General features: G+C 50.1%; 1 protein-coding gene across 6 annotated transcripts in view; it reads right to left on the bottom strand.

The window, feature by feature from the left end:
• The window catches only part of PTPRN2 (protein tyrosine phosphatase receptor type N2), a 1,009,611-nt gene that overhangs the window by 867,157 nt on the left and 126,760 nt on the right, over positions 1-15,694 (bottom strand). Inside the window, exon 1 of one of the 6 annotated variants that reach the window (XM_064367089.1) lies at positions 852-916. The exons of the other annotated variants lie outside the window; for them this stretch is intronic. Within the exon in view, the coding sequence (XP_064223159.1) occupies positions 852-882 (31 nt within the window). The 5' untranslated portion in view covers positions 883-916. Of the gene's footprint in view, positions 1-851; positions 917-15,694 lie in introns of those variants that run through there. 6 annotated transcript variants of the gene reach the window in all.

Below are 15,694 nucleotides of genomic sequence, written 5' to 3'. Positions count from 1 at the left end.
TGACTCCAATCAGACCGAGGAGGTGAAGTCGCCCTGGGGGAGCTGGCTAACAGGGACCACCCAAGACCCCAGAACATGGCAAATGCAAAGAGCTTGGACTGAGGAAAACAAGTTCAAATTCATCACTGTGATTTCAAGCAAATCAGAACCAAATTCTGGTCTTTGTCTCAGTCAGAATGTTTTCAGTGACAGATCAGAGCCAGCTTGAACACTGGGTACTCACTCGCTCACACTAGGCACACACTGGATACACACCGGGCACACACTGGGCACACACTGGCTCACACTGAGCACACACTGACACTGGGCACACACTGACATGCTGGGCACACACTGGGCACACATCAACTCACACTGGACATACTGGGCACACATTGACTCATGGTGGGCACACACTGGCTCACACCGGGCACACACTGAGCACACTCTGGGCAAACACTGGGCACACATTGGCCACATTGGCACACACTAGGCACACACTGAGCACACACTGGGCACACACTAGACACACATCAACACACTGGGCACATACTGGGCACACATCTACTCACACTGGGCACACACTGGCTCACACCGGGCACACATTGGGCACACACTGGCTCATACTGTGCTCACAGTGGGCACACACTGAGCACACACCAGGCTCACAATGACTCACACTGGGCACACACCAGGCACACACTGGCTCACAGCCACAAATCTGAGGGACAGGCTGGTGCTCGAGAAGCTGTGTCCGAGTGCTCCACCATGTTACCCAGGACCTGCTCGTCCCTCCCTCTGACCTGCCTGCTGGACATCAACACCAGCCCTCAAGTGCCAGCAGTGACAAGCCTACCTGCCGTCCTGCCCACCTGAGCAGAAATGCAGAGCCTTGTCCAGCATCCTCAGAGTCTAGTCCACTCTAACAGGATCCACTTTGTCACGTGACCCCTCCTGAGCCAATCACTGCAGCCATAACCATGGAATATTCTGGCTGGCGCACGGGAGGCCTTGTCCAGGGCAGGGAGGGGAAGACTCGGAGTTCCCGTTGGACCTTTAATGAAGTGTGAGGGAGAAGAGAAACACGACACGGTCAGGGAGATGCCACAGGTGCTCCCCATATCCTCAGGGGAACCACACACAGTGACTCATGAGGAGCGGCGGGGTGGGCGCAGGAGGGCCTTGCGCCAGGGCGAAAGCACTGGGCGCTCCAGAATCCCAGGCCTGTTCCCCGAGCAAGCATCCAAACCTATCAAGCCAGAGCTAACTACAAATGACAGTCCTGTACACACAGAGCTCAGGTCGCAGATTTCAAACGTTTCGGTCGTGAAAAGCTAACCTCTGAGTCGTCCTGGGACAGTGTTGAGGAGGGGTGGGGTGCAAGCTCTGGCCCAGGCCCCACCTCTACCGGGGAAGGCAAGCATCACTTAAATGCCTGCGTCCTCCTGCAAAGGTTTTCTGAGACTATCAGCAAAGATAAAATGTTTTCAAGCCCCTGGAATACGTTTAAAGTATTACGCAAACAAACAACAGCTATTAGAAATATCACTTTATAAACTTTTTATTGAAATATCGTGCATTCCAAAGAGTGCACCGATGAGCAGTACACACTTGATGCTGCCTGAAGACACAGACTGGCCCGGGATTTCCAGGAAGCAAGGCCAGCTCAGAACAGATGTAAGTCCCATAAAACAGAGCTTAAGACAAGCCTCACCCTCACTAGAACTGCTCACACTCTTGCTGCAGAAGAAACGCCTGGTGACTAACCTGGAGTGAAAACAGGAAAGGGGAAGAGTCCCCACAACCTTAGGAATTTTTACAAAATGAACACACCCACCCAGACACAGACTCGTCACCGACAAGCCCCTACCCATCCTCTCAGTCACCATCATTCTAAATTCCAGGCGAACACGAGCTTTGCCTGTTGAAACTTCAGGTCAGTGGAATCACACTCTGTGCTCTTTTGACTCTGGCTTCTTCGCCCAGCATCACATTGGCGAGAGTCGTCTGTGCCGCTCTGTGCCACAGTAGCTGGTGGTTTTTTATTGCTCTATAGTATTTAATTGTATGAAACATCCCACAGTTATTTATACGTTCTACTGTGGATAGACGTGTAAGTTATTTCAGTTGTAAGCTGTTATAAATCAAGCTTCTGGGAACATTCTTAGGCATTTTTGTATATTTAAGTTTGCATTCCTATTGGGGATGTACTCAAAGGAGTGGAATTACCAGACCATAAAAGACGAATGCGTTCAGCTTCCACAGAGACGAACCAAGCTGCCAGACACATTCTTGTACATGTCTTTGCAAACCTCAGTCTGCATTTCTGTTGGGAATACATGTATCTACTGGTGAAATTATTCGATCACAGGGTAAAAAAAATATATGGCTACATTTGCCACTTCATTTGGAAGTTTACAGGCAAAAGTTGCTGGTGATATGGATCTATAGCAATGTCCGCTTTTTATTCCTGGCGTGGGTAAGCTGGTCCTTCCTTCTGTTTTTCTTGATCAGGCTTGCCAGAAATTCATGTTCAAATCTTTTAAAGAATCAACAATTGGTGTTGCTCATTCTCTTTTTTTTTTTTTTTTTTTTTTTGAGACGGAGTTTCGCTCTTGTTACCCAGGCTGGAGTGCAATGGCACGATCTCGGCTCACCGCAACCTCCGCCTCCTGGGTTCAGGCAATTCTCCTGCCTCAGCCTCCTGAGTAGCTGAGATAACAGGCACGTGCCACCGTGCCCAGCTAATTTTTTGTATTTTTAGTAGAGACGGGGTTTCACCATGTTGACCAGGATGGTCTCGATCTCTTGACCTCGTGATCCACCCGCCTCGGCCTCCCAAAGTGCTGGGATTACAGGCCTCATGAGCCACCGCGCCCGGCCCTCATTCTCTTTATGTTGTACATTTGTTTTCTATTACATTATTTTTGCTGTTCTTTTTATCATATTCTTATATGTCTTTAACTTCAATTTTCTGTTCTTTTTCTAAATTCTTTAGACTCATGTTATTTTCACCTTTTCTTCTTTTCTATTAAAAGTATTTGAGGCCGGGCGCGGTGGCTCAAGCCTGTAATCCCAGCACTTTGGGAGGCCGAGGCGGGTGGATCACGAGGTCAAGAGATCGAGACCATCCTGGTCAACATGGTGAAACCCCGTCTCTACTAATACAAAAAATTAGCTGGGCACGGTGGCGCGTGCCTGTAATCCCAGCTACTCAGGAGGCTGAGGCAGGAGAATTGCCTGAACCCAGGAGGCGGAGGTTGCGGTGAGCCGAGATCGCGCCATTGCACTCCAGCCTGGGTAACAAGAGCGAAAGTCCGTCTCAAAAAAAAAAAAAAAAAAAAAAAAAAGTATTTGAGATTATAGTTTATTTCTAACCATAGCTTTAGCTTGATCCCAAAATTCCCGCAATCGTTTAATATTGTATTTTTATTTTAGTTCAGTTCAGAGTATCTTCAGATTTCTATCGACATTTCTTCTTTGACACACGGGGTATTTAGAAGAGTACTACTTAATTTCTAAACATTTAGATATTTCTAGGGTTTTTTTTCCCATTGTTTTTAGCTTAATTTCTCTCACCAAAGAATTACTCTGAGATGGTCATTTTCAATATGTATGCCACGTGCACGTGAACAGAACGCAGGTTCTATTTGGCAGGTGCAGTGTGCCAGTCAGGCCGAGATCGCTGACCTCGTTCTACAGACTTCTTCGGCATCTCTCTCTAAATACGTGATAGAACAAACATACCAATAATAAAAGCAAACATGCATACGATGCATATGGGATTGTGCATTATTCTTTAATTATCACAATATTTGCTTTATATATTTGAAAATTATATCAGGTGCATCAAATTTATAATTATCATGTGTTCCTGGTAGACTAATCCTTATTTTTTAAGACTCTTTTTATCTCAAAAAATGCTTCCTGCCTTAAGACCTACTTTGTATATTAGTTTAGATACACCAGATTTCTTTAGGTTAATGTTTTCATTGTATTCTCTTCCAGCCTTTCAACCTTTTGTATCTCAAAGTTGAAGGCAGTCCCTTGTAAGCAGCATGGTTTTGATTTTTAGTGGCAAACTTTAAATTTTGATTGGAATGCTTATCTCATTTATTTGCAACGAAATCACTAATACATTGGAATTTATTACTATCTTGTCTTGGTTTTTATTTGTCTCATCTGTTTTATTTTCCCCTTTGCTCTTTTTTATTGCTTTCTTTTGGATTGAGTATTTTTGTTATTTTTATTCCCTTTCTTAGCTTGTTAGCTATTGTTTTTGTGGAAATTCTAGAAATAACAACATGGGTCCTTGACTTATTATGGTGCAACACACGTAAGTGCATCCCAAATGGTGTCAGAAAGACTAGATATCCGCATGCAAAGAACAAAACTGGACTGTCATCTTATACCACACACATACACACACACACACATACACACGTACACACACATGTACACACACACACACATACACACGTACACACACACACGTACACACACACGTACACACACACATACACACACACACACAACTAAAAATGGATTGCTGCCTTAAATGTAACTCCTGAAATGGTAAACCTCCTAGAAGAAAACATAGAAAAAACCTTCATGACATTGGTCTTGGCAATTATTTTTCGGATCTGACACCGAAAACTCAGGCAACAAAAGCAGAAATAGACAAGTAAGACTACATCAAACTAAAGTTTCTGCACAGCAAAAGAAACAACCCCCAGAGTGAAAAGGCATCTACAGAAGAGAGTAAAATCCTTGCATATCATAGAACTTTTTTAAAGTTAATATCCAAAATGTATAAGGAACTGCTAAAACTCAATAACCAAAAACAAAATATCCTGATTTTTTGTTTAATGGGCAAAAGGACCTGAACAGACATTTCTCACAAGAAGAAATACAAATGGACTACAGATACACAACAACAATGCTCCACATCACTCATCGTCAGTGAAATCGCAATCAACACGACAATGAGCTATCATATCACGCTTGTTGGACAGCTATCATCAAAAAAAAAAAGAAGAGTCTTGGTGAAGATTGTAAACGGCTGTGGAGATACAGAAAGAACCTATGTACTGTGGGAAACGGTACATAGGTTCCTCAAAAAATTAAAAATGGAACTACGATTTGATCCAGCAATCCCACAGCTGGGCTTTCACCCACAAGAGTCAAAATCAAGACCTCCAGAGAGATACGTGCATTCCCACACTCACTGTGGCATCATCTGCAATGTCCAAGAAGTGGAAACCACCCAAATGTCCATCGACAGATGGACAGATTTTTAAAATGTGGTGTATCTACGCAATGAAACACTACTCGGCCTTAAAAAAGAAAATCCTGCCGTATGTGACAACACAGACGAACCTGGAAGACACGAGCTGAGTGAAATAATCCAGGCACAGAAAAGGAAACACTGCATGACTGCACTTAGACAAGGCTTCTAAAATAGTCAGTTCATAGAAACAGAGAGAAGATGATGGTTTCCAGGGGCTGGGTGGGGGCAAGGGTGGGGAGCTGCTAATCAGTGGGTACAAAGTTTTAGTTCTGCAGGATGAACGAGGGGTAGCGATCTGTGGTACAACATCACGGCTGTGGTCAAAAATAGTGTGCTATGCCCTTCAAATGTTACGAGGGAAGATCCCATGTTACACATTCTTTCCACAAAAAAAGAACACGGATCCCTGACTTACTACAGTGTAACACGCATCATCACATCCTGGAAAATGCCGAAACCTGAGAACGCTCACTCCTTTACCTTCTGTGCAGTCAGCATTCATGTTGATTCACCAACCCACTGACACCTCCCGCTGCTGTCCCTGCCTTCCTTATTCCCTTGTTTCCACATGGGATTATTTTCCTTCTGCCAGAAGTCCCCACAGTATTTTTCTAAGAGTCATCTGTCGATGGAGTCTCTCAAGTTCTGTGTGTCTGGACATGTCTTGATTTCATCTTCATACTGAGAAACATTTCCAGTGAGTACAGAACTGGAGTTGACGGGGTGTTTTCTTCCATCACATGGGAGGTTCACCACACTGCCTTCTGGTCTCCATGGTTTCTGGTGAAGCAATTCATCAATAGAGATGAACGTCATATGCTTTTTCTCTGCTTGCTTTCCAGATTTTCTCTTAAACTTTGGTTTTTGCTAACTTTAGGACGATGTTGAGACATAGAGTTTTCTTTGTATTCATTCTGTGAGGTTGAACTAACTATACAAAACTGCCAATATTCAACTGTTATTCATCTCAAAAACAGCTACATAATAGATCTTTTAAAATCCAGGGTTTGGTGTCTTTCTTCAGGTTTGAAAAGACATCTTGGCTATCATTGCCTCAAATACTGCTTCTTTCTTTTCTTTCTCCTATTCTGGGACTCCACTTACATGTATAGACCTTTCCAACAGATCTCACATGCGTCATATACTCTCTTCTATACTGTGTCTCAGTTTGGATCTGTTACTCTGCCTGGTTATTTCCCATGGACCTTCATCCAGCTCACTCATTCACTGTTCCTTCACACCCAGTCTTTTGTGATACCCATTATTGAGTTCTTAATTTCAGGTCTAGAATTTCCATTTGATTACTTTGCTCATAGAATCAATTTTTCTGGTGAAATTGTCCACTTACCCCTTATTTTCTTGAACATATCAATCAGAGTTCTTTTAAAATTTGACTGTGACAAGCATAATAACTATCTGTGGGTATACTATTATCTGTTTTTGTGTCTTGGTCTTGCTTCTTGACAACTGAAATTCAGACATTACATTTGAAACTGCAGAGACTCTGGGTGATTCTATCTTCCTACCTTCCTCCTCGCTAGACAGCCAGATGGAGGGTAGATCCCCTTCACTCAGGTGAGGCCTGAGCCAACAGTTCAGACCTGTCATTCTTGGAAGGATCAGTCCACTCACGGTTCATCCTCACACCTACGGCGTGACTCACCTGGGGCCGGGACTGGGGGGTGTGCTATGGCCCCTCTTTCTTAGAAGTTCCTGAATTCCAGTTGTATCTCTTCAGCATTATGAGACTGCCAAAAATTCTGCCCTGCTTTTCCATAGCTTCTGATCAGCCTCTTCCTCAACTCAAGAATTTGGCCAGAGCGTCACAGGTGGAAGCCACAGGTGCTGATTACCTCTGTGCCTACTTTCTCTTCGGGATCCAGTCTCCTCAAGGCCTGGTACCCTTTGCAACCCAAACATCAGTTTGTGGTCGCTCACCCTGTGAGGTAGCCAAGTGCTCTGTGGGACTCACTGCCTCTTCTCCACAGCCCTTATCTAATTTCTAGCCTCTTCGGACAGGAATCACACATGCCCGCAGGAGACAGGCAGCCCACAGGGATCAGCTCCCCAACAGTGCCCTCCAATGGGTCTTTCTTAAAAGTTTTATTGGCTAGGCGCAGTGGCTCACGCCTGTAATCCCAATACTTTGAGAGACCGAGGCAGGCAGATCACCTGAGGTCAAGAGTTCAAGACCAGCCTGACCAATATGGTGAAATCCTGTCTCTAATAAAAATACAAAAATTAGCCGGGTGTGGTGGCAGGTGCCTGTAGTCCCAGCTAGTTAGGAGGCTAAGACAGGAGAATTGCTTGAACCCAAGAGGCAAAGCTGCAGTGAGCTGAGTTCGTGCAACTGCACTCCAGCCTGGGCAACAGAGCAAGACTCCATCTCAAAAAAACCCAAAAGAAACAAAAAGTTTTATTTTATTTTTAATTGACAAATAATTGTACATATGTGTGGGGTGCAATGTGATATTTCAATACACATACACACGGTGGAATGATCAAATCAGGCTCATTAACAGAATATCGGCCTCTGAAATCCCAGCTGCCCCCGCAGCTCCCAAAGCTGATGTTCCATATATCTCAGCCAACACTGCCAGCTGTTCTCCACAGGAAATCTGATCTGATGCACACACACCATTACAGCCAAGAGAAGGTCAGTTCTGACCGCTGATTTTCTTGGAATTTGCTAAAGATGAATTGTGCTGTGTGAAAAGACACTTTAAGCTGACACCTAGCTGAGCAGCATATGGGGTTTAGCAGGACTTCCACAGCTAGGGACTTCCTCATAGACACTCTTTGACCAGGGGCCAGCAAACTACAGCCGTTGGACCTACCCCACCTGTCTTTCCATATAGGGCCTGTGAAAGCAAAATCAACCTGGGGGCCCCAAAACCACTAGGCTAAAGGGAAAAGTCGAGCTGGGAACCGCTCAGGGCACACCTGCCTCCCACTCTGTTCAAAGTCATCCCTCTGAGGCTCCCCTGAGACAAATGCGTATCTCCTTGCTCCCGCTCCCCCAGTTTATGTAAAAATGCAGATTCACTGAGCCAGGCTCAATAGTGTTTTCTGTGGCAGGCTGGTCAAGGGCTCAGGAGAGTGCAACCTTTTGTCTCTTCCCTACTTCTAACCGGGAAGCCCCCACTTCCAGTTGTCCACCTCACTGGACCGAACCAAAGCACATCTCACACACACTGACTGAGGTCTCATGTCTCCCTAACATGTGTAAAAGCAAACTGTACACCAGACCACCTCAGGCACATGTCCCAGGACCTGCGGAGGCCGTGTCACGGGCGTGTCCTTAACCTTGGCAAAATTAACTTTCTAAATTGACTGAGCCTGTATCACGGGCCTTTGAGCTAAGAATGGTTTTTGTATTTTTAAAGGGTTGTAGGAAAAAGGAGAAAGAGAAGGAGAAGAAGTGGGGAAGGGAGAAGAAAGGAGAAGAGGAGGAGTGGGGAGTAGGAAGAGGAGTGAGGAGGGGACAGAACAGTTACCACATGTGGCTTTCAGAGCCAAGATATTCATCAACTGGTCCTTCACAGAGGAAGTTTGCCAACCCCAGTTCATGACCATCTCTAATTCTTTTAAATATCAAGTCACGGTGTATATTAATATAAAGATTGCATAGTAAATGCAGCTTTAATAGACACAGAAAGTAAAGATATGGAAATCAGTTTGTATTCATTGCAAGACAAGTCTCTGAAAGATCAGCAAGACGGCCCAGTCTGTGGAGCCCCGGGCTTATTTACAGGGTGCACATTGTAGTGCCCAGAAGGAAGGTAGATCGTTTGGAAATAATTTTACAATGTGGAAATATTGACTGATTTGTTGATGAGAAACCCAGGGAGGAGCTGGTTCGGGGTTCCAAGCTGAGGCTCCGTCTTCTGGTTCGGGGTTCCGTGACGCCACGCTGAGGCTCCGTCTTCTGGTTCGGGGTTCCGTGACGCCACGCTGAGGCTCCGTCTTCTGGTTCGGGGTTCCGTGACGCCATGCTGAGGCTCCGTCTTCTGGTTCGGGGTTCCGTGACGCCATGCTGAGGCTCCGTCTTCTGGTTCGGGGTTCCGTGACGCCACGCTGAGGCTCCGTCTTCTGGTTCGGGGTTCCGTGATGCCATGCTGAGGCTCCGTCTTCTGGTTTGGGGTTCTGTGACGCCATGCTGAGGCAGCATCTGCATTTCCTGTCACGCTCTACCAAGTCATTTAGAAAATATCTTCATTTCTCTATGCTCACACGAGTCTTACTGAGTCCTGACAACCTCCTGACCTCTTACCCTAATGAGTCTTCATTTCTGAGTAGACATTTCTCCCGAACTCAGTTGCAACAACAGATGGTGTGTGGCCACAGCCCATGACGGTAGAGACTTAGGCTCAAAACTGCCTTCTTGTGGGCAAAGTCACCTCCTCAAACATCCTCCAAAGTTCAGAAATGCTCCAGGCCCAGCTCCCAAAAGCTAGATGGACTGTCCGTTCGGGCCTCAACTCAGAGTGTGGTGCCTGTGGTAGCCCAGGAGTGCTGCCGTAGGGTTCTAGCGCAGCTCCAGGCAGGCTTCCTCAACAACAGCGACGGCGATGGAGGTGAGAGTGATGATGGTGAAAGGGGGGGTGCTGGTGACGGTGCCGGTGGTGGTAATGATGGTGACGGCGGTAGCATTAGCAGCCATGGGTATGGTGGTGATGGTAGTGATGGTGATAGGGGTGACAGCAGTGGTGATGGCAGTGGTGACAGTGGTAATGACAGTAGTGACGGTGATGGCAGTGGTGGTGATGGTGGCAAGGAAATCATTCTCTGATCACCTGACATGATTAACAAGATGAGCGGAGAATGTCATCATATGATGCCTAAGGAGGCTGAGCCTGAGAGCCCTGAAATGCTCGCATTCTCCAAATGCACACATGCGAGGGCTGAAAGTGACCGGTTATCTATCCATGGTTATCATCCGCATGACGGAGAAACACTGCAGCCTACGCTTTCTCCACTAGAGGGCTGGTTCAACAGAGATGGCACCTGCACGCAACAGACACTACATATCAGTATTCCGCGGTGGAAACCACTCAGCATTCAGGAGTAAGACAGTCTGTATTTGGCAAGTGATAAGAAAAATCTGCAGAACTACAGGATTCTATTTTTGTTGTGTGTGTGTGTGTGTGTGTGTGCCCAGAAAAGCATCTAAAAAGACATTTAGCCGAATGATCTTCACAAGGATTATCTTGGGGCTTTAGGACCCTCGGGAGGTGATTTTGGTCTGTGGCCCGTGCCTTTGTGCACTACCCAGCCGTGCAGCGCTCAGCCTGCTTCCTCTCCTGGGTGCGCTTCGATTCTAGTTACAGGAAACATGCATATGAAAAAGGCAGGGGAGGGAATGTATGTTTCCTTTTTTGTCAGAAAATAAAATGACACATTTCCATTTTAGGAAAAGTTAGAACACATTTTATCTCGCTCCACCACTCTTGCCTTATGGAAGAGAAGAGGAGGACAGGGCCTCCAAGCACATGGGCACAGCAGTGAGTTAAAAGAAATATTTATAAATCCAGAGCGTCGTCTTTGGCCTAGAAAGACAGGACTAAAGCAGACAGAAGCCTTTTCAGGAACGTAAATAAGTATCTTAAAAACAATAAAACTTTTTTGTTCTCTTTAAATCAGAATGCCTCTTAAGCTGGTCAACAAGCACACTGCGAATGTCCTGTCCCCATTAGGTGACCACAGGTCACTGGGGGAGTGGGTCTTTGTGGGCAGAGGCAGGAGCGGAGGCTGCAGAGGACGTGCGACCCCATCTTCCACGGCTCGGCCAGGGGCTCCTGCGGCTCCAGGGCAGTGCCAAGCACGGCTTCTCCGCGAAGGCGCAGAAGGCTGCGAAGTGGCCACCTCTCGCCTGAGTTGCCAGCAATCCAAGGGGTAGGTTTATATCAAATCAATAGAAAAACTTGATTTCTGGGGAAAGGCTGAAATGAATCAACAGAGAATTGTCGAAACCGTTTTCCCACTGACAGGTCTGTAATTACGCGCTGGGGGCTGACCCCGCCTGGTCAGTCACAGTCCAGGAGACCTCAGGGAGGAGAGGAAGCAGGAGGAGCAGCGTGGGGCGAATCTTCCCGACAGGGGGAGCGGTGTAGGGTGAATCTTCCCACCAAGCATGTGAGCTACTTGTCCCCACCTGGGTGAGCCCCCTCCTCCTACTAGGGACACCCACAAGACCCCTTCCTAAGAGTAAGACTCAGCAGAGAGGGTGCCAAGGCCCGCGGCCAGCAGGCGGATCACACAGGGACTTCCTCTACCATGCGAGGCTCTGGGAGTCCTTGTTCAGGTGACGGGGTCAGGGTGGACCACCAGCAACGGGGCTGCCTGGGACGGCCAGGGGCAGAGCTGCTCCCATGTGGCGCCCTACCCCGAGTCCTGGGTGCAACTCACGCCTGTCCCTGGGTGCAATTCCAGCAGCACCTGCTCCTCCTCTCAGGAGCGCCCTGTTCAGGGCCCCTGCCCTCTCCCACTGCATGGTGGGGGGTGCCAGAGAAGAGAGGGGACCTGTGGACACTGACACCCACCCCTCCCTAGCAGGCAGGGAGACAGACACCTTCCCTGGGGTCGCTGCAGCCCAGCACCCACCCGGCAGCCTCGCCCAGGCTCCAGCAAGACCGGAGTGTTCACAGGCCTGTCCTCCGTCACCTCCTAACAGGCTCATCCAGGCCCTGGAGAGGCAGGGCCACACTGGTGCCATCGCAGATGGGGCTCAGAAAGCTGAAGTGAGCCCCAGCCGCCTCCTCCCTGCTGCAGCTGTGCTGGGCCGCGGATGGCACTCGGGAAGCTGTGAGCCCCAGCCGCCTCCTCCCTGCTGCAGCCCCGCTGGGCCAAGGATGGCACTCGGGAAAGGTGAGCCCAGGTGCCCCCTCCCTGCTGCAGCTGTGCTGGGCCAAGGATGGCACTCTGACAAGCTGAGGTGAGCCCAGGTGCCCCCTCCCTGCTGCAGCTGTGCTGCCCCCAAGTTCCCACCTGCATTCAGTGTTTGTTTCTCCTTGGAAACCTGATTTGACTTCACTCAAAATCTCCACACCTGCTGCAAACGTCAGTTTGATAAACCTGACGCTGCCCTCCCGGCTGGGGGCAGAAATCTCTTTGCCACCGGTGTGAGAAAAGGCCAGGCCTCAGAGTCCCAGGCCAAAGCCCCATTAGAGCAGCTTAGACCCAGGGTGAGCCTAAAATAAAAAACTCTGACAGCCTCAGACCGTGCAGCTGCTCTCCAGGAGAATGTCTCAGGAAACCTAGCTGCTGGGCCTTTCCTGTGGAATCCAACTGCCATGTCCCCCAGCCTGCACCCCTTTCCTGGTCTTCAGAGCTCCTCACAGACCCCAGGACCCACGGGGCCTGTGTCACGTGCACAAAAGCCAGGTCCTCTACTACTGTCATTTTAGGGATCCCAAGAAAGCCCCCAGCATTCCCTCAGTGCTGTGCAGCTTACACCCAAGTTCATTGCTTAGGGTGTGCTTCCTTTCAACGGCAGTTCCATCACCCCCCCCGCCCGCATCCTCTCTAAAATGCAGCCATGCCCAGGGTGCACCAGCCAGACCACAGCCCTCTGCACAGCCACAAGCCCATGCCAGACCACAGCCCTCTGCACTGCAGCAAGGCCACGCCAGACCACAGCCCTCTACACAGCCACAAGCCCATGCCAGACCACAGCCCTCTACACAGCCACAAGCCCACGCCAGACCACAGCCCTCTACACAGCCACAAGCCCACGCCAGACCACAGCCCTCTGCACAGCCACAAGCCCACGCCAGACCACAGCCCTCTGCACAGCCACAAGCCCACCATAGCAGGTGGGCCATAAGACCTGCCACTGTGACTTCTCGAAAGGGCCTTAGTTGGGCTTGGCCGGAAGGGCTAGGGAGAGCCGGATGCCCTTCACCCTCATTGCGTGGGAGACTTCTCCCAGGCGTCCCCCACAGGGGGAAGGCCCTGGGGGACACAGCTCCTCAGTCCCACTGCTCTGTCCCTGAGGCTGTCCAGCCCCTCCTCCTCTACAGAGCCCAAGCCTTGTGTGACAACTCAGCCCTGAGGTTGCTCTCACCACCAAAGGAAGAGCCAAGCACTCCCACCGGTTCACCTCTAATCTGACTGTCCTCACACTGGAGCCCTCCACAAATTAAATCCCAGGCAGGCAGCTTCCACCACACTCTTCCCCACACCGCCATCTCCATCGCAGGCAGTGCATCCCTGAGTGCGGGCAGCAAAACCCCAAGGAGTCCCCTTGACAGAGCCTGAACCGCATGAGGACCCTGCGGCCTCTGGGGAACAATCAGAGACTCTGGAGGGCCTTCCAGTTCCTCTGACCCTAATCTCCACCTGCCCCTTGCCTCTGCCCCTGCCCACAACAGAGTTGTCCTCCAAGAACGAGTGGACGTGGGTACAGGGTGAACACAGGCGGCTGCCCACTGCTCGTCGAGGGAACAGCCTCCTGCCCCATCTTGGGGTCTGTGCTGCCTGGTGGGGCCAGGGGACCCTAAGAGGCGGCTCTGCCCGGAGTTAGCCTGTCCCTCCTCTGCCCTGACGGCTCCCCCTCCCACCTTCTCCTGTTCCCATGAGCCACAGAGCAGCAGACACATCATCTTGGCAGCGGGCACTGGCAAGACCACGTCAGCGTTCAGAAGCCTCTGGGTCAGCCCTCGGTCCACCCCACACAAGAAGCCAGGAGACTCAGCATGGGCAGGTAAACCCCGGCGCCCCAGCACCCCAGGCTCCTCTCCCACCCAGCCCACCACCACACAGTCACCCAGAGTCCAGATTCCCAGCTCGCCCCAGGTCTTCCCAGGCACAGTCTGTCCTTGCAAACCATTTAGGGGCTGAGGGACTGTTTATGTGGAGGATGTATGCCTGAATGTGTAAGAGACAGAGAAAAAATTACCCCTGATCTATAAGCTATAGGTAAGAAAAAGCTACATTTTAATTTTACATTAAATTGAATATTTTCAATTCTATTTTAATGTGGAAATTCCTAGGCAAGTATGAGGTGCTGCCAGGGTCGGCCTGTGCTGGGCCCACTCACGACGAAGATCTGCCGTGAGCCCCACCTGAGCCACCTGCAAGCCGCCCCGGGCAAGCAGTCCCCACCCGGGCTCTGCCTGGCCTGCCACGGACACACGGAGCAGCTTGAAAATCCAAATGGTGCCTGGGCTGATTTCCTCAGAGATTCTTTGGTCGGCCATGAGAAAATCACTAGGTTTTATTGTCTGGTTTCATCCGTCTGGTTTTTCGGTGAGGATTCCCCACTGCTCCCTGTCTGGGGGAAGCCAGTCCCATGGCAGCCCCAGCCTCTTTCCACCATCGGGCAAGCTGGGCAGTCACACGGCTGCCTGTCCAGGGCACCCACGACATCTGGAACCCATCTCAATTCTGGCTTCTGTGGACTGAAGAGAGGGCCGGCCTGCCGCCTTCCAGCTCCTGGTCTCACAGCATCATGGCTCCCGCCACTTTCGAGGGGCATGCCAATATGACCAGAAGCCCACGGGGGCTTTGAAAGAGATGGAGGCAGTGACGTGTGTGCCCAGTAAGGACACAGCTAGGACACCAGGTGGGGCAGGCCGACACCAGGGGACCATGATGGCCTCTGATTGTCAAACTGATTGTAAAACATTGCCCTGAAACACTGAGACGCTCCTTCCCACGCAAGGACAGAACCAGGAATCCACAGCCAGTCTGGGGTTCAGCCCGGGCGGCCTCTCCTGGCTCCCCAGACAACACTTAGCGCATCCCTGCAGCCTCCGCTGAGAAGCAAACGCGTGGATGTGTGACATCCAATTTAGGTTTTAGCTAACGCTTGCATTCCAGCCACTAACTGCCTTGAGCTAAATACCTAATTGGCTGTATAAATTCCCCAAATGGAATTCTTTGGCACCAAAAAAAAGAGGCAGGCAGCTAATAACTACCGTAGCACACAAGACCCGTCTCTGTAATTAAGCCCTGACAGACCCAGCCCAGGGCAGCACCACCTGGCCAGGCGGGCCGCCCCAAAGCGGCAGGGCCCCAGGGAGCCCCAAGGCTCAGCCACACAGATGCTGCCCACGCAGCCGGATGAGGCCGACCCGCCCAGCTTGCTCCTGCCACCAGCGGCCTCTTCCCCACCGCTCCATGAAACAAAGCCACCTGCCCGGGTGCCCGGCCTGCCTCGCATCCTGCCAGCCCCTAGGAAAGCAAACACCTCTCTGAGGCCTGGGCCGGTGGTGGGCTGCGTCAGGCTGTGAGTAGTGAAGACGAGCTGCCCGTGGCTGGGGAGCTGGCCTCTTTGTGCGGGTGTGGGGGCACAGGCACCAGCAGAGCTGAGAGCGGGGGCAGTGCTGGAGCCCCTGCTGCCTTCCAAAAAGGCACCTCAGAGAGGGTGGAAATGACGAGCCACAGTCTTGCCTCACCCGGCTCCTGGCCATGCTGCCCGGC

Source organism: Aotus nancymaae, unplaced genomic scaffold, assembly GCF_030222135.1.
Source record: "Aotus nancymaae isolate 86718 unplaced genomic scaffold, 86718_ANA_hifiasm-v0.15.2.pri h1tg000002l, whole genome shotgun sequence".
Classification (NCBI taxonomy): Eukaryota; Metazoa; Chordata; class Mammalia; order Primates; family Aotidae; genus Aotus; species Aotus nancymaae.
Note: the sequence above shows the minus strand (reverse complement) of the source record. Positions and strands in the feature narration are given on the sequence as shown.